Source organism: Watersipora subatra, chromosome 3 (assembly GCF_963576615.1).
Source record: "Watersipora subatra chromosome 3, tzWatSuba1.1, whole genome shotgun sequence".
NCBI lineage: Eukaryota > Metazoa > Bryozoa > Gymnolaemata > Cheilostomatida > Watersiporidae > Watersipora > Watersipora subatra.
The window spans coordinates 54,806,525-54,831,977 of record NC_088710.1 but is presented as its reverse complement, the minus strand read 5'-3'; the positions used below and the strand labels follow the sequence as shown (position 1 = coordinate 54,831,977).

Below are 25,453 nucleotides of genomic sequence, written 5' to 3'. Positions count from 1 at the left end.
ATAACACCGAAAGTGTTTTACAATAGTTTTATATAAGATCAAAAAGCTGACATTTCTCTCCATAGTTGTTTGAAAGACATACTAGGAGCAAAGATTAATCCCTCAACGGAAGCACTTCACCATATCACGAACATACCTATAGCTGAGTCTTTAAGCTCCAGAGACATACACACATACTGTAGAATGACAATAGGACAGAGTTACTTCGCAAAAACTTTGTTATCTACAAAGCAAATTCCAAAAGAAAATAGATTCTCACATTGTAAGCCTAAATGGTAGAAACACAACTATAGCAGATATGTCAGCAAGTCATTTTAGAAGATCCACTATTTGAAAGCAACTAATTAATGATCGGCAACTTCGATGAAAAACTCATCTGACCGCAAGACATTGTTCCACTGGTTTATCAATGAACCTAAAAACAGATCATCTGGAGAAAAACCCTATTCCACTTATATTACCATGGAGACAAAAATCAATTTTAACCAGACTTTTTACAGGCCACACAACCTTAAAATATCACTTATACAAACTCAATTTAACATTTACATCAACGTGCACATGCCTGGATGAGGACGAAACAGTAGACCATTTCCTATGTAGATGCAGCAATTACACCAATATAAAAAAAATTCCCTAACCCTCACAGCTATCAACATCTACTAGAATTTGTACATGAAAGTGGTCGATTCAATTGAAAACATAATTAACCCACTGCAGATAAACCATAGAAGTAAACATCAATGATACTTACACAGACAGATGATACAGACCATATTATAGTCATCCAATTATTAATTAATAATCGATCTTGCCACAATCAATACTCATAGAGAATCTAGTCTTCAGACCTGCACCTTTGTATACAGTATCAATCAACTTATTTTTGTATACCTAAGTTATCCTGCATTACTTATTTGAAGTCATCCTCTCATGTAAATTTTCTTTAAATTTTTACACAAATAATCTCAAAGTAAACATGAATTGTTCACCACTATCTTGCATTCAGGATACTTTTACAGTTTTCATTTTATTTGATAATTTGCCTGCAAATAAAGACTTTTTGTTATTTTGTTATTAGCAAAATACAAGATTACTACCTGATGCAACTTGTTTACAATTTTAACTCTGGCAACTCTGAGCTGTACGTTTTCATTCTTTGTATTTTTGTGATATACCGTAATTTGGAAACGAACGAACTCCATACGCACTTTCATTGAGCGCGTAACTCTCTCACACACGTCTCTGAACATACCTAAACTGTCGGCTACAACTGTTTCAACCATAGAGGTCTACGTCTATGATCTCAGCCATCATCCTAACGGACTAACCATCCATCTAATCACGCATGCAATTGTCTATTAGCGCAATAGGATTTTTAACTAATTCTAGGTCTACGACTACAAAAATAATAACAAAACTCTCGGTCTAGAGTAGCCATTTTGCTTTTTCTTAGCGGTTTCTGCGGATAAAGTGTGAAGCTTCTATGTATGGTTAGTAAATTACTGTTTAAAACGAATTGACATGTTGCTTTGAATCAAGTTATGTAAAACGAAATTTCGTTAGGCAAATGTCAGCTAACTACATGCTGTTATTAGGAAGGGATTTTTGTAGGTAATAGCAGTTGGAGCACTCGTGTCACCACCGTAGGAGTTGACGCCAGTTCTAGAAAATTTAAATTCTTTTGTAACGATCAAAAGAGCGCCTTTTAGTTGCTTGGCCATGTGACAAAGTTTTATTATAAGTTGATGTTATATTAATCTGTCTAACTTTCCACACATTCATATGAACATAAAGTTCTCTCGTTGATCGGGTAACTCATTACAATATATGCAACATCTGCTATACTTCTCACAACAGCTTTTTACCCAGAACTATATTTGACATGAGAGCACTATCAGAAACTGTATAATCGCTAGACGGCTACACGCTGTAAAAATGTAATAATGCTGTAGCACACCGTTTCCTCCAGAGGCACTCCACTCAGACCTGCCAACCCAAAAGTAGGGCAGCGCGTGAGATTTGGTTTTGGGGCAATTGATGTATCAATGATAGTATATATAAAATTGTGGAAATTGGGGCAAAAATCTCACTCATTTCTCACGCATTTTCATTTTTTCTTTGGGGTGATTGCGTGAGTCTCACACCCAATACGTGAGAGTTGGCAGGTATGACTCCACTTGGCCTGGTGATTTAGAGTGTCCTATTGTATCAGAGATAAGCCACATCTTCTTCCCCTGTTGTCTTTGAGCCATTGTTCGTCCAGGTTCAATTAGTAAAGGTATGCCTACATTTCAACCATATGTATACACCATTTGAAAAAAACAATGTCGTTGAAATCACAGGTGTCCTTTAGCGGGATATTGCTGAGCCCGGGCCGTAGTCTACACACACAAAAAACAACAAAGGTCCACATAGTTATGAGCAAAAACAAAAGTATCCACCCAAATATCTCACCAATCCGATGAGCAGCGAACACAAAAACTAAACCAATCGACAGAGCCACCCATCATGTCAAAATATTCCAAGTTTCAAGCCATGTTTTGCACAACTCACCTTATGGTTTCTCAAAACTTGTCCCAAAGTCCCTATTAATTTGAGACTGTCCGATTGCTGTTTTAGAAATGGTCGCCGCTAGCCTAACTTAACGTTCTGGTTCAACATCTCAGTAACTATCGGGGCAAGTAAATGTATTCACAGATTCAAATTCACAGATTCTCTGTGAAATTGATTTCTGTTATCAACAAACCTGAACATGCATTAGTTTTTAATAGTTAGTAGGTAAGTATCAACATTTTTAGACAGTAGTTGGATACAAATAGTCTTCATTTAACGATGGGCTCGCTTAACGCTGACCTGAAATTACGACGCCATGTAAAGATTGTCAAAAGTATGCTTTCACTGTTAAGAGAGTCCCAGTATCGAGTGTCATGCTAATATGTACTATTTGGGCACATACAGAACAAGTAATTAGGGTCATATCTGCTTTAGTTGAAGCATTATAAAACATGACATGTGGTACATACAAATGCTAAGTGTAAATAGAAGTGCTAAGAAAGTAGACAAAAAATAGGTAAACATAGGTGGCATCTACTACATGGTACTCTATGGCAACCCAACGTTTGTTCATGTCCTCACGTCCATGCAGAAGCTAAATAAAAAAGTTACAATTTAATGTAATTTTTAAAAGTTAACACTTGTTATAAAAGCCACCAAAAAGTAGAGAAAGAGTAAATAGCCTATAAATATGCAATAGAGCAGCCTACCACTAAAAGATGTTCGTCAATAAAGACTCAAAGGGTGAGAGTTCGTCTTTTGTATATATGTGTATACACATGTATATGCCTCAATTGACTTGAACAATCAGTCCCTATGCAGAATGAACTCTATAGCCATGTAGCCAAGCAAAATTGAAGGCTATAACTGTCTGGTATGGCAGTTCTACAGCAGAATACATTTTAAAATTCAAATTTCCACAGACTTTGTAAAATCACTGAAGATGATTTATTAGATTAATCCTGCTGAAAATATGAAGTAGTGTTTGAATCTGATAGTTTTTGTTTTTCAATTTCAAGGTAACATCATATTAGCCAAGCAAAGAAATTTGATTACCAATGTGATTGAGTGATTTGGTAAACCTATTGCAATATTTCATGTATGATTAGAACATCATAGGGAAGGTAGCTGGGCTGTTTAGTGTTTAAACGTATCCAAATTTTCACTTGTACCAGACCAATTTGCCATCATCTTTGTTGTAAACATCTCTTTGGTCTGAAACTTGCAATGTAAAATCAAATCGTGATAGTTCACGATGAAGGTTAACATTCAATAGATTGCTGGATCAGTGCTAAAAGAGAATGCATTTACAAGAACATTTCGCAAACAATTTGCAAAATTGCACATTGCAGCAATCTTTCGATATCTTCATCTGTAGACATTTTCGGCAATAAAATATTTATTTTACACTAGATTTAGTAAGCTTACCTAGTTTTGAATTTTATTTCAAGAGGTGAACAAATTGTTATTCGATTGCGAACATTCGTTTTTGTACAACATACTTATAAGAGGCTGATGCATTGAAACGGACTACAAAAATACATTAATATTAAAAAATTATAGATCCCTCTTTCCATGCGTTAGTCTGTCTGAACTATCCACTTAGGTAAGATATAGATAAGGAAATTGAGTTATTTAAACTCTGCAAGACATTGACATTTATGTTGAAGAATATTCTTATCAGTTATACTTGAATCATCCAGCACTTTACTGGTTCAGGTATCATTCTGTCTAGGTTTGCTTCATCTGAAAATTTTATATTCTAACCTGCACTATAGTTTACTGTTTAAATCATTGACGAAGAAGGTCTCCTCAGTCCTCCCTCCCTTATTTACTACACCACTTCAAAGTGGGCAGTGTTTGCATCCAGATAATAACTCAGCACTACACTGAGAGAGCTCGTTTAATGTCTTCATCATGGTGAGAAACTCGTGGGTTAGGTGCAAAATATGGAACAGTTTAGACTTCAATTCACAGACTGTATATGCTGATTGGAACCTCAGGATCTCACCATAAATTTACCATGCAGTCATTCGTGCATTCTGCATTGTTTGTATGCAGTATATCAAAACTAATCATATATATCAACAACCAACCCTTAAAGATGGTGAGCTACCTTATTTTGACATTCTATGGCTTGTAATTCTTATTTCAGTGAAAAGTTACTTGAAAAATCTCATGTAATATTATTTCACACTTCTACCAAGATTCCTCATAAGGTAATCTGAGGCCGATAATCATGATACAAGACTGTAGGAAAGAATTAGTTTGCTAATGGCCTCGCAGAAGTGCCAAAATATTAGAGAAAAATACTCATAATCTAACTTATGGCTAACCAAAACTATCATTGCTTTTACTCGTTTTTTGCAATAAACCTTCATCAATAGAAGATTGAATTTGTAGTCATAATGAAAACGATTGAGGGGAGTTGTGTTAGCAAATCAAACACAAAAATTATATGTGCCAATGTATGTGCTGTCTTCATTGCCCAATCATAGTATAAATGTAACCTTTTAAGCAGGATTCCATATCAGTATACGAAAACAAGCAATCAATTGATTCCCTATCAGCTTAACTTTATGACCTCCACGATAACAACTGGATATGATACCCAAGTTTTTGGAAGCTCCAAAATCGTCAAGTGAGCAACATATATTTTCACCCACTATTGGTTGCATTTAAAGGTACAGTCAGAAACTGTACCGCTGCGCTGTCTTAGCAACGAATCTGTGGTAAGAATAGATTTCGTTAGAACATCCGTTTTAACACCTATGGAATATCCCATGATGAGAAAGGCAGCTGGATTTGGATTTTCAAAAACATGGCACAGCATCTGTTGCAGCTAATTTTCTGATAAATCAATTTAGTTGTTACGTAAAGATGCTAAAACTTCTATATAGAAAGCTAAAAGTTCAATTAGCACATTGTTTGAACATCTATAACAGTAATTCATGAGGTGAAAGAATTTGAAAACTGCTAAAAACTTGTAAAATATGCATTTAGGTATATATATCTATTATATTTCTCTACACCATCCAACTTTCAATAGTATCTTTCATAGTCAACAGACAAGATAATGTCTCTGATATTAGAAAGTATCTGGTATGGCACACCTTTCCCCCCCCCCCCACATTAACACTGACATTTTTAATCTACTGAGTTGTCTCTTAAATTTGGATGTTATAGCAATGCTGAAGTGTTAGTGTCAAAATAACCAGCATTAATAACAGCTTGGTTGCCCAATTTGAAGCAACCATGCTCCTATGAACAACTATTGAGCTAATCATACTGCGATGTCCAAAATTAATGTATATTATTATTTACTTCTATGTCATGTATTTTGTGCGTTGAATAAAAGATACATATAAAACTACATGCACCAAACAAAGAAAGTAATATTCAATAAAAAGTATTTTTTAATTGTTACAATGTTAACAATAGGCGAATTGAGATGTTGGTAATAAAAGTGACAAAAGAGATGGGAGTGCATAGGTAGCGGTTGCGAGAAAGATGCGAAGCTGGTCTAACTAGACCATTTGAGTTTTATGAGTTCGTATAATTTATTCATATATATTTTCGTTTTTCTCTCACAATTTCATCTTTCAATTATTTCAGCCGTCCTCTTCATTTTCATTTTTTCTCAGTTCCCTTTTTGCTCTTCACACTTTTTCGTGAGAACTGTGAAACAGCTTGTGAGATTTATTAAAAAATTAATCCAAAGATGCTGCTAATGTTTTTCTGTTATTGGTCATTTTAAATTTTATCACATCAATGCTACAATCAGCTACCACCACTCACACTGATTTGTTAGAAATCTGCACTTGAACAACGGAGAACCTAACTATCTGAAAGAGAACGGTACATTTGAATAACTTTACTAAACTGAATGTTCTTTGATAATTTAGACATTGTAAGCAGGAAATCATTTCGTATGTTTCGTGAAATGGTTGTTAAAATTATAGGTAATGTTTGAAAAATTTGGTTTGAAAAGGTTATCATTGTAAGTCGAGGTTAGACTGTATGCAGATTTTTAATCATGAAGGTCACTCGGATGGTAATCGCGTTTTTAGTTAGTAATATTGATTTTTGATCCATATCAACAGCGAGATCCTCTCGTGTTCGACTGTCGAAGTGCACTTGACTAAGGTTGCGTAGTTTTAGCATGTTATTTAACAACTACTTGTGTAAATCTTCTTTGTTTAGGGAAGTAAGTCTTGCTAGATATTTATCCAAAGAAGTATTTTTTCAAGACATACCTAATACCCTAAAGATTTTTCATTCATGGCTATTAATAGCTGTGTTGCACTTTTAAAGCTTAGTTTACATTGGCAGTGTTGAAATGATGTTGCTGTCTATTCTATTGAAAACTTGTATTCACATGTGCTGATACACAAAAACTTTTGTTATTGTGATTGCTGTCTGAGCACTAATCTGGGCACCAATAGCTACAGGTTCAAGTCAAGGCTACACTGGCTCATTTTTACAGTTATCCTATTTAGTTTTTGCTCAGAGCCCTAACCTTCGAATATAGAACATACAGCATTATTTGTTACATGTAGCTATGAGACTGATTGATTAAGACTATTTTCATGGAAGGGATATCTAGCAATGCACATGTATGTACAATCATGTACATGCATACATTTGTATGTATGTACATGAATGTACAAACATGTACTAAAGTATGAATGTACATGCATACACATGTACATGCATACACATGTACATACATACACATGTAAATACATATGTACACACATTATGTGCATACTTGTATCTACTTGTGTGTGTATTGTACATGTATGTGCAATCCTGTACGTATGTGTGATGCATACATATATGTACCAAACCTTTATGTACATATATCTATGTACATACATGCATATACATGTGTGCGTATGCATACATATAACCTGCATGTATCTAGCGATACATACATGTATATACGTACATATATGATCATACATAAATGTACGATCATGTATGTACATATATACATGTATGTATCGTACGTGTATATATGATTCTGTATGTATGATACATACATGTGTGTATTACGCATTTATAATACATATATGTATGTGCATGTATGTATGTACATAGATACGTGTGTCATACATGTTTGATACATACATAGAGGATCGTACATACATGTATGTTACATTGATACGTGTACATATGTACATGTATCCATAAAACGATGCATGCATCTAGCGACAAATGTTATTTCATCAAATGTTCTAGTTTCATTTATGGATATTACTTAGCTTTTAACTGTTTGTGTTATCAGTTTAGTTTTGGTAGAAGATAATGAGACTCAGTTCACAATTGGATGTTCAATTTTATCATGCAGGGAACTGGACGCAAAAGCTTTACATTGGAGGCAAAAGCCTTACCAAGTCAAACATTCTCATTTATATCATATGAACTAGTTACATTTATATCATATGACCTAGTTACATTGATATCATGACCTAGTTACATTGATATCATACGACCTAGTTACGTTTATATCATATGGCCTAGTTACGTTTATATCATATGACCTAGTTACATTTATATCATATGACTTAGTTACATTCATATCATAAGACCTAATCATATTCATAAGTAGCCAATGTTTACACTCAAGTCGCGTCAGTACAACATTCAAATTACATTTTTTGTAAACCAACTTTAAAGGCCAGTTGTTATACTAGAACTAGTTTTATACTGCACTTATTATTGTGCATCCGCTTAATTGAAGATTTACATCTTCTTGCATTCATAAAAATATTGCTGCCCTTTATGCTTATAGAGAAGGCGTAAAAGGCGCATTCAACTGATAGATCCATATAAGGTATAACAAATGTATCGTGCAGGTTTTGCGTATTGTCATCAACAATAAGTATAAATTTCAACATGTATGTGCATCACCACGGCAAATTATTTTATGAGAACATTCGTAACCGATATAACGGATATGTAATAAGGGTTAAGTGGTTATATTGTTATTGGCTCAGTGGAATAATTTTTCATGAAACTGACTGTTGTCCCTTAATATAGCCACCATCAGAGCAAATCTTCACTACCTCATTGACCCGGGATTGTCGTTATGCAGTGTCTGTAATATTCAACGATTCAATTCAGTAGCATTTTATTGCTGGAATAGCCTAGTTGCCTCTGTAAAAGTAATCAAATAACCCCCAAATTACTTGTGGCAGCATATCAAGCTACATACCAATGATGTTATTACACAGAAAAGCCACAGGCAAAAGATCTAATAAAGTCCAATAATACCTTACTTTAGTTCTACTCTCCCACCATTTTCTGTCATAGTAATGTATATTTTTCATAAAACAAATGTTGAAGCTTTTCACCCCTCATTAAGTTTAAAAGGCTACTAAAACTACTTGTCTCTGCAAGTTGATCATAATTCGCATAACGAAACTATAATAGCATCACATTTATCTGCCCTATTTACTATGCAGGTAGTCGTGTATCATTAAAAACAAAAAAATTTAGTTCATGAAAAATTCGTAAGCTCATAATCAATGAAATTCACTTTCTACCACACGCCTGTTGCCCGATTGATCACTTGATCTCTCTTCACTTTGCTAAGATTTGTGATAGATTTCTAGATGTGTTCTACCTGGACAACACACAGTTGTAAGGCTGTTTAGTATTTTGTCAAAATAAACATTGTAATATGACATCTGGTTAGTTTAGTAAAACTACAGCAACTCAGGTTATGTAGAAAGTCTTAACCAGGGCGTCCCAGTTTTGTCTACAGTGTATATATAATGTATTTTCCATACATACCATTATGTTTGGGCACATAAAACCACTAACACATCTGTTGGCAGATATTATAAGCCATCGATGACATAAGCCGAAGAATACTATTCAGGGGAAAGTTTCCCAATAATCACACAAACTACTATTACAACAAGTTGTTGAAAAAATTTTGTTCAGTTAATTATGTTATCACTGCGATATAACTAGATAATACAAAGTTACTGTGAAAACATTTAAACGCATTTGATGAACAGAACATTTTGAATGTTCAATCGCATAGTTGTAGATACTACATGTACTTTAGTACTCGTATACCAGCTCCCAAAATTCTGCTGACAAAATAGCTGTGTCATAGTCCTTGATCTTGGCACAAAGAGTTTCCATTGCCACCATTTCCTCAAAGGATTCCTTCGCATTTACATCAGTTTTTGTAAAGTACATATATTTCTAGATGTTGCATAAAGAAAAACCATCATGTATTGATGTCTAATACATGACGATCAAAGTTTTAATATTATGATGAATGGGATAGGCCTGAGTCTAAGCATTTAAATGGTAGTGCTGGCAGCTTTTTTATCCTAGTCTCCCATTTTGGTACCCTCTTGCAGGTGAGCAAAATGACATATAGTGCTGTACTGAGATTACAGAACCTTTCATGGTCAGCGAATGCCTCTGATATCCGAGAGTTCTTTTATGGCTGTGAAATTCCTAATGGTGGTGTGCGCATCATAGGAGGAGATGATGGAGATTGCTTTGTAACGTTTGTCAAAAGAGCAGACGCGCAAGCTGCACTCAGAAAAGACAGAGCCATTCTCAAAGACCAGCAAATCCGGCTGTATTCAAGCAGGTGCTAATACAAATATGCACAAAAGATTCTAGTTCACATAGATCATGGTCGTAGTGTAGTTGTCTGATATAAAGAATCCCGTAGCTTGTGGTTTGAAAACAAACTATTCTATTTCTACTGAATGTCATAAATGTTCATAGCGAGGAAGAGATGCGATACATCATAGCAATTGCCAAAGGTGAGAATCCTCCTAAGCCAGCATCGCTTGAACGGAAGGTCGAAAGATCAAGACATGAAAACATCAGACATGCCGATTCAGCGAGGAGAGATGTTTCGCCATTTCAATATAGAAACCAACAAAATGAGAATTTTGGCAGGTTAGAAAATCAAAAAGTGATATGGTGGTAAATCGTAATATCTAGTTTACTTCTGTGATGAAACAAATTTCATAGAGAATAAAGATGAAAGCAAAAAAATCTGGTCCGTGTTGCTGCATAAATTGCACTTCAATTCAAGGACCATACAGCTTTATGGAACAAAATCATACAGATGATCAATGTCATTTTCTCTTGTTTAGTAAAAAAGCTCATTGCAAGTTATAATAATAAGTAGTTGGTAGAAAAGTAAACCTGGATTATTTGTGTTTGTTTCAATAGGAGTTACCTACTTGCAAGGCCACACCAGTGATTATGGAAAAATCTATTTGCCTACTGCAGTTGTACATAAAATGTAAACTTGCGCCATTCCTAATTTTGCTTTGCAGATTTACCAAATTATTTTTGTTGTTTATGAATATAAAAATTAATTAGTTTCTTTTGCATGATGGCAAAAGGTAGAATTTGAACTGCTTGTGTTTTTATTGTTTACAACCCCTGATGGATACACTGAACAAGCAAATCTTGTTCATTCAGTATTGAGTATTTCTCTAAAAGTGTGTACGTGCAATTTATGAATAATATTTTAGTTTTTTTGGCTATTTCTGGTATTAAACAAAGCTATATTATAACAAGGATCTGTCATGTTTATAAGCAATTAAAAACACCTCACTTATGTTTATCGCAAGTTGCCTCAGGAAATTTTACTGAACCATCGAACAAATGATTTTTAAAATTGTGGCTTTGCCGTAAAACCTATAAGATATGGCTATGCAATCCAAGAGTTGTGTGCTCTTTTTTTAACATGAGCTCAAATAAAAACAGTTGTTAACTTTGAACTTGGCTGATAGTAATGGACAATTGCTTGCTGCCTAAATGTATTATAGAAACGTTTGTTGTATATGGTGAACCAATAGCAATTTTCCAGGTGATGCAAAAACTGTTAGTACCTGTGAATTATTTTATTGACTTGTATTTGGAGTTATACTACCAACAGACAGTTGTATGCTACACTCATTCTTATACTAACATGGCGCTTGTTTTAGAGGTAGAACGCCGACTGGTAGTCGATCTGAAGACAGGCCTCTTGGCAATAAAGAAGTGAATGATTCAAGATCAAGATATGAGAGACGAAGCTCATCCAATGCTATTAATGAACACGCTCAAAGTTTTGAACACGGAAGGTATAAGCCTGATTTGAAATCATCACGGCATTCCTCTTCTAGCCACTCGGAACATCAAGATAGATTTTCCGAATTTAATGTTAATTCTAATTACTCGGCACATGCAGATGCATACAGAGCCCCCAGTGATGAATCAAAATATGAATCACGTGAATCACCGACCTTTAGCAGTGCCGGTGATTCACGTCAAATCATGAGAGGATATGAGCCAAATAATAGTGGACCAGGCAATTTCATAGCTCCACCATCTAGTGAATGGATGGCCAATCAAGATCTGCCTGGTAACTCGGGTCCCCCTCTACAAAATGAAAGAAGCGGCCAAAGTTCTCACTTTGCAAACAATGAGTCCTCACAGGTTCATGATAAACGGGATTTCAATTCTCAGCAGAGGGTACCAACATCCCAAAACAATCACACTGTTCAAACTTTCAACCCATCAAATAGAGATGTCCAGCAAATGCGACCACCCAGTCCTTACAATCCTTCTGCCTCGTCTTTTGGTTCCCTCAATTTATCTCGTGGTGATAATCATGATCGGTTTCAAGAAAATCAGAAAAAACCACATTTTTCGAGTTACCCAAATAGTACTCAAGGACCGCACGGCTCTATGTCACAGAATGAAGCTGTCCATTCTCGCTCATTTATGAATCAGATGCCCAAGCCTGTAAATACCCAATCAAGGGATTCCTTTCATTCACATATTACACAACCAGCAAACAGGTTCAATGAATTCATTGAAAGCGATGCTGAACCTTCCCGCAAATTCAATGATAAGGATGAGAATAACTTTGGACGTAGAGGATTCCCTAGCGCTAGAGGGGCTCCTGGGACTGAAGGACGACCACAGTTTTTTTCTACCATGGGAAATCCATTACCTACTCTTGACCAACCAGCCATTCCAAGGCCACCACAATTCCTTGATGTTGCTCGAAGAGCTGATCTCGATCAAAGACACTCTCCTAGTAACTTTCGACGGCATTTGGAAAGAGGTGATCAGTCTATAAAGATGTCTCCAACAGTAGATCGAGATTCTGATTTGCGAAGTGCTTCAAATAGCTCTCTTAAGGGCCGCCCTGCAACTGCTTCCAAGTCTATACCACTTTTACCAACACCAGGTGAACCGCCAACTGTACCAGCCCTGCTTGATGTCAAACTCGCTTCTAAAGGTGAGCCGGACTTTTCAAACAGAGGTCCACTTCGTCCTCCATTTGTACCTAACCCAGACATGCCACCAGCTAAAAAGATCGATACTGCACCAGCTAATATGAGGGAGAGACAATTATTTTCTGGCATGGCATTACCACGCGCTAATTCCAGTATGGTAGCTCCATTTGGTTCTGGGCTATCATCTGTGCAACACGATGAAATACATGGCTTTTCAGATCCAATAGGTGAGCCTCGTGGTCAAATTCGGCATACTAATGATTTACAAAGAGACTTTGATTCACAAAATATTGTTCTCCCGCAGAACCTGTCACATATTCCTCTTCAGCATCAGAGAACTACAATCCATCACCCAAATCGCTCACAAAATGTTGTGCATTCTCCAGATGAGGTTCCTCTACCAGTCATACTGCCTCCTCCCATTAGGCAGCGCTCACAACAAGCACCGTTTCATCATAATCTTCCAAGAAGCATTCCACAGCCTGAAAGCATCGTACCATCTATTAAGGAAGTTACCGACCCATGTGCCTACTTCACCAATCTTCCTGGTAACATACAATACAAGCAGCTGAGAGGGCTCTTTGCTACACATAACATTATAGCTCTTGACATCAAGGTATGTATCCATCGTATTGGCTTAGGTGGGTACCTAAGACTGTTTGAATTTCATGCAATTATTGCAATTTTCAGAGTACATGATGTCTTGAGCTTATATATAAAAGAAAGTTCAGCAATGATAAGCTACAGACTGATGCTGATTGCGCTTTAAGTTTGAAAAGCTGCTGGCTTTTTGCAGTGATGTTGTATTTTTAGTTGAACGTTAATTGTTTAATGGTGTGAGGTCTAGGTGAGTCTTTGCTTCATCATTAAAACTTATCTGTTTTTAGAGGTGATAGGTCAGAAGAAATCTCTGACTTGTAGGCTTGTTGTGAAGGTTCAAATGTAAAAACTATCAATATGAAATGTTTCTAAAATATGAACATCATTTTAGTACCGGTTGCATCATTGACTGCAATTTGAATATATCATTCCATCTTGCATTGTCAACCTGAAGTACTCTTAGGCCTATTAAATGCTTTGTAGATTTGCTGGCCTCGACCATTTGCTAGTGCAAGTGAAATGTCAGAAGCTGTTGTGTTGTTTGACACAGTTGATGGAACGGTGTTAGCACTTAATGAGCTCAAAGGCTCAAAGATAATGGGATTCGTTATTAACATAGAGCCATGCTCCAAATCTGTATATAGTGAATTTTCACAGACACCTGATCGAAATCCTAAACCGCACAGACAGTTTGATAATTCTAGAAAAATGAATGAACCGGTCTTACCACGTGGAGTTTCTCGTCTATCTCCTGACAGACCTCGCTTTCGTGATGCAGATACTGTGGGTAGAGATTTCTCCCGTGCCAGCCGGCGCAGTCGAAGTCCTCCAACTAGAGAACTGCAAAAAAGACGCAGTCGTTCACCCTTCAGGCGGCTGAACAGACGTAGTCGCTCACCAATTAGAGAGCCATATGGTCGCCGAAGTCGATCGCCTAATCGAGCCAGGTCACCTCGTAACAGTGAGCGTGACAGGCATAGACTGCCTGCAAGGAATTCTGACAGAGATGTACCCAAAACTGACAGCAGACCAGTAAAGCTAAGAAGACTGGGAGATCGAGCTGAGTTTAGAATGGGTGATCACCCAGATTCCAAGCCAGAAAGTCATTCAGCAACTGATTCAGTAGATGTCAAAAACCTGCAAGATAAACCTCCGAAGGCTAAGGATTCTCTGCTGCCTAAGCCTAGTGACACGGTAAATCCTGCTAGGTGAGTCAGCAGTGTATGGCCCTGCAGTCATTGATATGCGTACCAATCGTTACCTAGAGGCGCATTAAAGTTTGTTAACATTCTCTTTTCAGTGCAACGTCTTGGCCAACAGTCCTTACAGGTCTTCCACCCAAATCAACCATGTCTGATGTTGAGCAGTTTCTCACAGATATTCAATATGACCCAAGTAAGTCAGCTCACATAGCCCTAATTCAGCGAGTTTGTCGAAAAGCAGAAACCCAACTGTCCTTTTAGAAGTTGCATCCTCGTGGCATATATTAATAACACTTACAGGTTCACTCTACCTTGAATTCAATGTACACGGAGAGTGTACAGGAACTGCGTATGTTGAACTCACTGCAGAACACTCTCTAAGAATGCTTATGAATTCACCAAAGGAACTTCTTCAACATACGATTCAGGTAGCTTTCTGGTATTTCCTTGTTCATTCTTGATATTTTAGATACTTTCCCACAGTCGACTTTTACATTAAACATGCCTACATATCTCATACATTCATTCACTTAACCTCTCATCAGTGTACTTAATGATACCTGTCATCTTTTATCAAGGTTATCTACGTGTACATGTATGTATTTCCGTCATTGTAAGCAGTTTATTACATATTTTCATGTAAGGCAATTGCATGAGGAAAGCTTGCTTGTTTTAAACTTTATTGAACTCATCATAATTACATTGTTCTGCGCGAGCATGTTGGTTAGATAAAAGCCAGTGAAAAGGAGATAAGCCTCACTAATCAGGTTATGGTCCAATGATCCCATTTTAGTTTTTTTATATGAAAAGGTCACAATTTTTATTGCGGTCATAGAATATAAGAATCTCTGATTGGCTAATAACTGTGCTACTATCAACAAAACTGCATATGGTTCTTTATGGTTAGATGAACCTTTCTATTGTTAGATGAAGAGGGCAATTGCTGATGTTGTTATATAATACTCTGAAAATTTCAGACTGTTTTTCCAGTTACAAACGAAACCTTCTTAATGTCCAATCGCAGCATACATCTAGTCAGCTGGCTCTACACTCTCTGCATGTAAATTAAAGGGCCTTCTCTCTCTGATGTAGGTGAACCCCATAGTCAGAGAGCACATGGTAGCAGCCATAGCTCTCCATAAACAGAATCTTTCTATGGACAAGTAAGTCACTATAATGTTGCTCTCTTGTCTTTTAGTTGACTAACATCCCTCTGCATACAGGCACCTCCGCCATACAACATTAATTCATTCCGGCGTTGGCATTGTAAGGCGAAAATGTCGTATAGAAACCTATAGTAATTATCTAATGCAACCTCCCCATGGTAAAATCATCCAAGTTTTACATATGCACTGTACATATTACTGATTAATAACAATATAGTATGTTAACCTTAGTAACTATAGTTACCTACAGCACCTTTAGTACGTATATTTAGTGGTCATGATCTGCAATAAAATGTGACATTACAATGTATTATGGGCAGTATGTGCTGTAGGGAGTTCTTACCTTTGAGGCAGACGTAGAACATGAGCATTGAATTTAAATTAAGAAAATTTAGCTTACTAAACAAATACTTGAAGCTGTATGTATTTACTAAACTAAGTATGTATTTCACTAAACTTTAATTTTGTCCTTGTCTGAAGTTTTATTACCTATCTCTTTCCGGTTTCGTTCTCACTATAACTTATAACGCCAAACTGAGAGAGAGCGAGCATTGTATTTCTTTCAGACGTTGTGAGAGGGATTTTGGCGAATAGCATATCGGTATCTTCATTATTCCGGCGTAATCGGCATACCTACCAATTGCCAAATTTGAATTCAAAGGAAAAGTTTGGTTGATGTCGTGTGACGGGATGAAAAAACGTGTGTGACATCCAAGTCGAAAAAAAAACGTATAACAGGAACATCCTAAACCCGGGGGTGCACTGTATCGTAGCAGGCTTCTCTCCTTTGTCATTGTTGGCTCATCCGTCTCTTTTCTCTTACCCTTTTCTTCTCCCTTCCTCTGTCTGCACACCCTTTCTTGCTCTCGTTCTTCTCTCTTGTAACTCATTTTTCTCGCCACTCTAGCTCTTTTTTCTTTGCTCTGACCGATACATGTTTAGTTTAGCGTTATTAGTGTTTCAACACACCAACACCACAAAATGATAGTTTGGAGAATGACCCTCTTTTGAATAACGTTTCAGAGTAAAAAATGGAATTTGGATCTTGCTACCTGCTAATTAAGTTTTTTGTTTCTGTTTTCAATGTCATTTTTGTAGTGGCCTAAAAATGATGGTTTTGTGTGCTACAGAAGTTATAGCGATTATAGAATAAGTGGGAGCTACTAATAATATCAAGCTATTATTTAGGCGATTCTTTTTATGATTAATAAAAGTAAAAATGAACGATTATAAACAGCCTTAACTATTTAACTATGTTGACTAACATACAATTGGCGCAGGCATTGTTGAAAAATGGTGAGTTAATGTAAGGCATTTGTAAAGAAACCCCGAACATGCACCTAATTGCTTGCCTGAGTTCTATTGCTTCACTCGATATGCATACCTCAAATCATCAGCCTGTGTAGTCAGTCTACTCTGTAAAATAATTCACACACTGTACTGATAGGACGTCAGTGTATGCATTGGCATACTAGATGTGCGCTTTTCACAGGATTCAAATGGTAATGTTTGACTTGTGCCAGCTTGACCCCCCTCAATGCTAACTCTCCTTATCGGTGTGAAGTTTCTTGACCTCTGATTGTATTTTGTAGGTGGTGCTAAAAAATATTTTGTGATCTAAAATAAATTTTTAGCTTTGCACACATTTGAAATTTTTCTATAAATACTTACTATTATTGTTGGAATTTTGATTTTCTTATAATTTATCGAAGCTCAGATGATATTAAAACAGATTGAAGTACCTATAATGACATGCGTCTGACAAATTAATATTCATGTAGATGTCACGTGTACATAAAAACATCTCATAGATCGGTATACTGAATAAAACAAAACTATCCATGCCATGGTCCATTTCAGCATACAAGCTGCCCCTGCTATCCATACAATTTTGGGTGCGAGCAAAAATTATTGTCCACCAAAGCTAGTTAGGCATTGAGCCAGTTGTTGTAGGGAGAGTATTGACTAAGCAATAGTGGCCATATGCTTGTATGTGAACCTAACTTCTTGCATGAAAAGCAGCGAAATTTCAAAGACATTTAAATGGCGCTGAACGAGAACTAATCTCAAGCCTGCCTTGGGCATTTTTGTTTTACAGGAATAAATTGTAGAATTATCCAGATTGTAGAATGAGGAAAATAATTCATTTTCTCGAGTAGAGTTTGATTGACCCATGTCCTGTTACGTGACTTAGTTTTAATACGCATCTTTGCTATATGCCTTCAGAACAACGCCTGGTGAATTCGTTCTACAATTTATGGGTCTTCCTCCGGATGCATCTCCACGCACTGTCTCCGAGTTTCTCTATCCAACCAAAATAAAGGAGAATGAAGTGACAGTTGTGAAGTTAGCTGATGGTCGGTGTTCAGGCACTGGTTTTGTCAAGGTAGGAAGCATTGTATTTGGTAAAATATTACCGTTGTTATATAAACCTCTCCGGGGCTTCCCATATCGAAACACACCAAATGGAAAGAAGTTTTTTTGGGAGCTTTCCTGAGTGAGCCACTGGTAAAACTATTTGAACACACTTTATTTTTCAACCCTTCCTCTATAGTAGCGGTCAAATAGAAGTGGCGCTCAAATAAAGGTGTTCAATGAGAGGTTTTAATGTACATTAAAACCGCTCATATTTTCAACTAGGTTGTCTAAAATTTCAAAACTATCCATTTAAAATTATTATTCATTAAAGCAGAGCATCCATTAAAATGTTTTAAACTGATGACTTTCGAGAACAGTCGGTTTTTATGGACCATCTTTTAAATTTTCTGTTTGTTCAATAAAAAAATTTCTCGTTGCACTCCACAAGATTTAAGCACAAGCCGATTTGTAAATTCTATAACCACAATAATTCTATAACCATAATTCTAATAACTATAACCTATAAAGTTTATGGTGGTTGTGTAAATACGGCACTGAATTTGTCACTTTTGGTAGAATCTGTTTCGATCTTCCATTGTAATTAACTGCCGTGTTGGATAACCAAAACATGTAGCATGGCGACTAGATGGAGAAAAAGTCATAAAACGATGGCCAACAAGTGTTTTTGTTTCGCATGCACACGTTGGTTAATAGTTTGCATTGACATTGTATATCATACATGCATTTTTGCTCAAAAAATTCCCTCTTTGTGTCACAGCTTGGAGCTTGAGTAGCGAATATTTGTCTCCAAACTGGTTTTTGTTTTTCCAACATCAAAATTGTCAAAAAAAAACCAAAATGTTATGATTATCTATATTATTATTATAGGCTGATGTCTATTATTTGTTAGCTTTTTTTGTCACCAAAGCACAGAGAATAAATATTGGCGCAATTATTGGGAGGCTTTGCAATGTGGTCAATTAGCTTAATTAGATAGAGTGTCAATGTACTAAGATTAGATAGTGTCAATGTACTAAGATTAGATAGAGTGTCAATGTGAATAGTTTTATTACTTATTTTATGGACAACTCCTGTCATTCACATTAGGTTTGCCTTGCAAGATTTTACTAAGTTTTACTGCCCAAGGTCTGGTGTTCAGGGCATCTCTGAGTGAGTTATCTTGGAATGGATTGTTTTGTTTAAATGCACTTTTGTTATCAAGTCATTAGCAATTTGTTTAATTATTTTGCATCTAAAAAAACTGGTTCCCTTAAGTCTTGATCAGTAAGTTTTCACGGTAGCTCCGGGTCAGGTTATGTCATAATTCGGTTCGTCAAAAAGTAAAAATAAGTTATTAGATGAAAAAAATTGCCTGTGCAAGATTGAAGATTCATTAACTGGTAATTTTTATTTACGATATAATATGGTTATACTATAAGTAATATGTATACCCTCGTTCTTTAATTATTACTTGCTAATGACACTAATTTACTATAGGCTGAGTTTTCCCCACATGTTCTTGACATTTAAATTATGCCAAATATCTTTGATCAACTACAAATCGACCAACATTGGAGAAATTGGTCGAGTAGGTTGAGGCAACTTCCCACAGCTGCTTGATAAAAGTCACGTTGTATCATGTAAGGAAGGTGATTATACAGCAATTACTTGATATTTATAGTGTAGTCTTATATGATTATCTTAATAGCCAGCAATAAGCCATCTATCGAGACTTTTCAGCGTTTTTGCTACTGCGCAGTAATACATCTGTGGATGTTGTAAATTATAGTGATTGGTTCTTGGTAGGTTCACTCTCTTGCTGATAGAGAGGAAGCACTCAAACACGACAGAGGTTACATTGGCAAGAGATACGTAACTATCCGCGTTGTGTCTGAGCAGGTTATGAATGACCTGATATCTAAACAGAATGGGAAGGTATGACTGTTGCCTACTTGTTCACGTTGTGTTGAATATATTTGACACTACTGCCTGTCAATCTTTGGTCGCTCTTCCTCTAATCTTTCCTTTTTACTTGAACAATCGCAGGCAGCCGAAGTAAAGCCGCCGATTGCCAGCAACTCTAGCCGGGCAGTAAGAATGGTCAACCTTCGCTATGACATCATGCCCGAGCAGGTTGAGTCTTTCTTCAGGGATTACAATCCAGAAAGAGGCAGTGTGCAGTTCAGCATGAACAATGGCATGCCTACTGGGAAGTGAGCATGCCTTACACTACTTATCCCTTTTGTTTGTCACGTCACTTTGTCGATTCGAATCGTATTCCTTTTGATGTTTTCATTTCATTCATTTGTATCTTTGTAGAGGTACAATTCGACTGAAAACGGCAGCAGAAGCATCAAAAGCTGTGGAAGAGCTTAACAAGATGGAGCTAGCAGGCAGACCTATCCTTCTCAGTCTAACAAAATAATCATAGCTCAATAAGTTGGTATGTATTGCATATCTCCTGCTCCTCATAATCTTTCTGGCTTGCTTTTCATCCCCTTCACGACCTTCATGAGCTGTAGCCTCAGCTCCGTTCTACTCTCTCCATTTACTCGTGGCTACCTCGCTAGCAAGGCTGGCTCACAGTCGACAAAGAGTCGTCCTGGATAGTTGCATATCATTGCGAAAATGCTTGCTAGAATGAGAGTGATTTCTTCAGTCCTGAAATCGTCACCTACAGTCTTGTAACCATGGACTAGACAACACCCTCTCATCACCTTGTTTCCGAGTGTAGATTGGACAGCTCAAGGAAAGCCATAGATGAGAAGAGGTGTTATGGATAGAGATCAGCTCACAGCAGTTTTAAAAAAATACAGTAGATGCTCCTATAACATAACTCCTATACTCCTATAACATAAACCTCTAGCATAAATTCCACTTAGCAAACAAAAATTTATGTTAAGTATTTGCTTCATATTACATGAGAAATTCTATGTAACATAATGCATCAAGTCGGTGCAAGTTCTTAAAGGTTGACTTGCAACAAAATTCACATTACAGTTATTTGGTATCATAAGATTCACCACGTCTTACTCTGTTGTGTTGTAGGTGCAAAATATGTGGGAATGTGATTACAAGCTCTTAAAAGCTAAAAAACGAACAGTTAATCGCAGCCACACGAGACCGCCGTAGTTTAGATTCGCGTTCTAAAAGTCTCAAATGGGACGTAGTTGAACACGATGGCTTCTGTTTACACTTTCATGCAACCTCATTCGTTGAAATATTTTCACAAATATACTTCACGCATTCAATGAAACCATGTCTATTGTTCTTACGCATCTGTTTTATCGTCATTGTAATGCTGTCACTTTTAGCACTGATATCTTATAATTTACCGTAAAAAATCGTTAAACGTTCTAACCTTAGCTCGAAGGAGTGCATATCATTGCCTGATAATCATGATGAGTTTTTTGGTTACCTGTGATAATCGAAAAGTGCTGCAAAACTATTTGCGAAGTATCGGGTCACGTGATCAGATTACGACTTGACGATTGAATAATGCCGAAACAAAACTGTAAAGTAGCGAGCATCTATATTTGATACGGGGTCTTCGGTAAAACCCGAAGTGTTTGTCATAAACTAGTGTTACGATAAGTTTTATATTGAGCTTTTATTGGCCTTTCAATTCACGTGAGAACATCACGTGACAAGACGATAACCAAACTGTAATGACTACGTCAGATAAATAAAGCGATTCCAATCTATGGCGGCTTTTCGTTTTTGAGTTTTTAAGAGCTTGTAGTCACATATCCACGTATTTGGCACCTACAACACAACAGAGTAAGACATGGTGAATCTTTTGATACCAAATAACTGTAATGTGAATTTTGTTGCAAGTCAACCTTTAAATTCAATTTAAATAATTAGCTTCTAATAGTTGGCCTCAAAAATATCGTTTCTCTCTTGCCTCACTTAATGGTGAACTCACATAGATTTTTTATAGATTTTATCAGAAAGTATCAGTATTTTTGCTATCATTTACGATTTTTTATATGTTTCAGGTGATTTGATGCCAAAATGTTTTTAGATTAAAATCAATAAAACTTGATTGCGATTGAAACGCTCAGAAGAAAACTATGTGCAAAGTGATGCCACTAGTTGATGTCACTAGTTGATGTCACTAGTTGTTATCGTTGCTATGGTTTATATCGGCTATTGCGTTCAAGTTGCAGAGTTACGTGTCTCTATGCTGACAGTCTCTTCAACTTTAGTTGTCATAATCGCACTTCCCATTTGTGTTACATCTGGGAAGTGACCGGAGCATTTTAATCGCGATCAAGTTGTATCGATTTTAATCTTGAAACATACTGACAATCAGATCGCCCAAACATCAAAAACAGTCGCAGATGATACAGAAAAATACCGATACTTTCTGATGAAATTGACTAAAATTTTGTTCATCTTTAATTTAACATAAAATTGCCGTAGTCATGACCCACAAATCGTGTGAGAAAGTGATAAGAAAAAAAAGAAAACTTGTCGATACAAGCCAATAATACCCACAGTTACTGAACAGTTATTAACTTAAAAAGTCAAGCTTGATTTTTTTCTTTTTGAAGGAGGAAGTTTAGGAAGATCTTGAAATGGATTAGGCTATTCACATGTATTTTACTGTTCGTCCAACGTAAATGTTCTCGGAATAGAATATTTATGTTGCAGGGGTGTCTACTGTAGTCCAAAATTGAATAAACCACAATGTCGCAGTTCTAATTATCACTTCCTACATTACAAATAGCCATTTTTTGTTTCTAATAGTTGTTCTCAAAGAAAGCCACTGTAAAAGAAAAATACCAGACAACGATTCACTAGAACAAAAATAAATCCTTAAACATGCAAGTGTTGGTAAGGGTCTCTCCGTTTATGTGGACTAGTCACACTACATGCTTTAAGCACCATTAATGTTCCATCGCTGGCAGATAAACTTTGCACTCACTATATATGATCAAACATGCTTATGGTAAAGTGAGGTACATCTCCGGCATAAACAGAAAGGAGGATGTACTCGAGCATATCTACTATACCCACCCACCCATGAGAACTTAGTAATAATCACGTAACAGACGCAGTAGCAGATGACATAAACTGTTAAGTGCAGGCTTGCTGTGCAGGAAAAGCTAGCGAAAATGAAAAGGCGCACATCTGTGGCTACATTCGAAGATTTATGCTATTTCACGCCCATCTCCCTCGTTAACGTTTTTAGCAATTTCATTATTACCAGTTTACCCCATTCAGGCACTCATATTAGGATATAATTTGCAGAAACCGCATTTGCAGCCTGTTTTTGTCACCCTTTTTCTCATCAGGTATATTTACCAATTACATCCCTCATTTATGAGGTAGTTGAGTACTTGGTGCAACTTATGACTTATTCTAACGTCTGCTCTAATTTGGTACCCTGATGGATCCTGTCAGATAATGGAAAGAGATACTCAGCAGAGCATTAGTAGCAAAAAACTGCCATATAAATTGGAAATCAGTGGCCCGCTTCATGCAGTGGGCGTAAATTAAATTCTCACACGGAGTGTGCTTGGAGAATAGGGCCATGGAGTAGGGCCTAATGGTAAAAAATCCACAACTGCCTATGATAATTAATTTATTTGGTGACTGTATAACTTATGTTGATTAATGACTCTAGGTTGCTAAAGATTCCTTTGTTTGCATCTCATTGTCACAGTATTGATTTTCGTCATGGTATCCCCCAATTAGCTTGTATCGGTATCAACCATTAGCTGTTCTATCCCATGCTAACAAAATATCTGTTGTCATTTTAGGCTGGCAACATTAGTTTTTCCTCCTTGCTGTGTAAGAGTTTAGGGTGCTTCTTTAGAACCTCTGATCGACTTCTTTTGCAAACACTCAAGCTCAGGACATTGAGATCAGAATATTGTTAATCAGTTCTTTGTTTGCTGGAAGATTTTAAATGTGATTCGACAGGGAGCCTTCCAAAAAGTATTTCATTGGACAGAAAACATGAAATGCTCCAATGTATTTAGGAGTTTAATGGCCAGGTTTTAGAACACCACTTGGTCTCACTAGACAAATCAACACTACCCGAGACATATATGCCTGTGTTTGTTGTATTTTAAAAGTCAAATTTATTCACAAATTGAGAGCGGACAGCAGAAACTCAGTTGCATTATTAATGTTTTTTTCAATGAAAATAACAGCTGGTGCTTCTCTAGTCTAACTGCTGTCTTCGTGAAGGGCTCTATAAATGTTAATAAATACTCATTCCATTTCGAGTCTAATAACTAATGCGAGGTGCAGCAAAACTCACACGTAAAATAAAGGGTCGATGTGATATCTACATGTAAAACATGTTTTCTGCTACTTATCTTTAACCTATATCAATGCTTATTCATAAGTCTGTTATTAAAATAAGTAAGTTTTGGGATTTGAAATGGCTGGAGTCAAAGTTACCTTCATTTTCTTATTTTCTCTCAAGTTCGAAGAAATACCAATTATGAGGTCATAACGTGCCAATTTTGCTTGCCCTGAAAATGTAAATTTTAACTTCAACATTTTTAGCACATAACTCTTGTAGTTTGCCTCATGTGATGGGCAAATTGTACACATTCAAAAAGCTCTTCATTCAATAGCTGGTTATCTACTTGTAGTCTGTAGGTAAAAAGTGATGCGTGGATTCAGTAACATTTGCTTTATTTGTAGCACGTCTTTTTCGAAGTCTTACAGGTGTACATACAATTAGTTTTATGTATTTGTAACCTTGCAAACTAGTTATTGGTAATAACTCTTAAATTTTTCTCAGATAGTCATGCTTTAGAAAGAATTCAAGAAGCTATTAGATGACCACCATCGTGCGAGATGTCATAACATATCATATACATGTATATGTATACTTTTCCACGGCTTGTAGCTGAATCAGTGCAAGTTGGACCCCTCAAGCCTTGTGATTACTAACTTAGGACCCATATTTTATTATGTTCTTAACAAGAGTAGCACTTTCCTCAACAGGATATACTCCAAGAGCACATCATAGACTGACAGCAATACAAGTTTCCATTGAAGACAGATGTCAAGAGCATTTCATAGAGCTTCACGGTTTGCTTGCAAACGAGAGATAAATAGATATGGCCAATAGCATTAGCTTTGACCAAATTAGCTGTCCGTTGCCTAGAGATGAGACGTGGAAAGCTATTGGATTGCTGTCAACATCCCATGTTAAAGAAATATGGCTGGTTAGCCACGGATTCATTTGCGATTTCATTACCAGTTACATGTACATTATCATTTATTACTGCGTGACAAATTTACTGAGTACTCA

General features: G+C 36.5%; 1 protein-coding gene across 1 annotated transcript; it reads left to right on the top strand.

Moving 5' to 3' along the window:
- Nucleotides 1–1,455: 1,455 nt before the first annotated feature.
- On the top strand, nt 1,456–25,283 carry LOC137390115 (uncharacterized). The gene is made up of 13 exons (XM_068076374.1): nt 1,456–1,493; nt 9,942–10,180; nt 10,321–10,497; nt 11,541–13,458; nt 13,926–14,650; nt 14,743–14,837; nt 14,945–15,072; nt 15,737–15,807; nt 18,037–18,196; nt 19,975–20,103; nt 20,215–20,381; nt 20,488–20,611; nt 25,144–25,283. The coding sequence occupies exons 1-12, from the start codon at nt 1,491–1,493 to the stop codon at nt 20,591–20,593; spliced, it is 3,918 nt and encodes a 1,305-aa protein (XP_067932475.1). The 5' UTR covers nt 1,456–1,490; the 3' UTR covers nt 20,594–20,611; nt 25,144–25,283.
- Nucleotides 25,284–25,453: the final 170 nt, after the last annotated feature.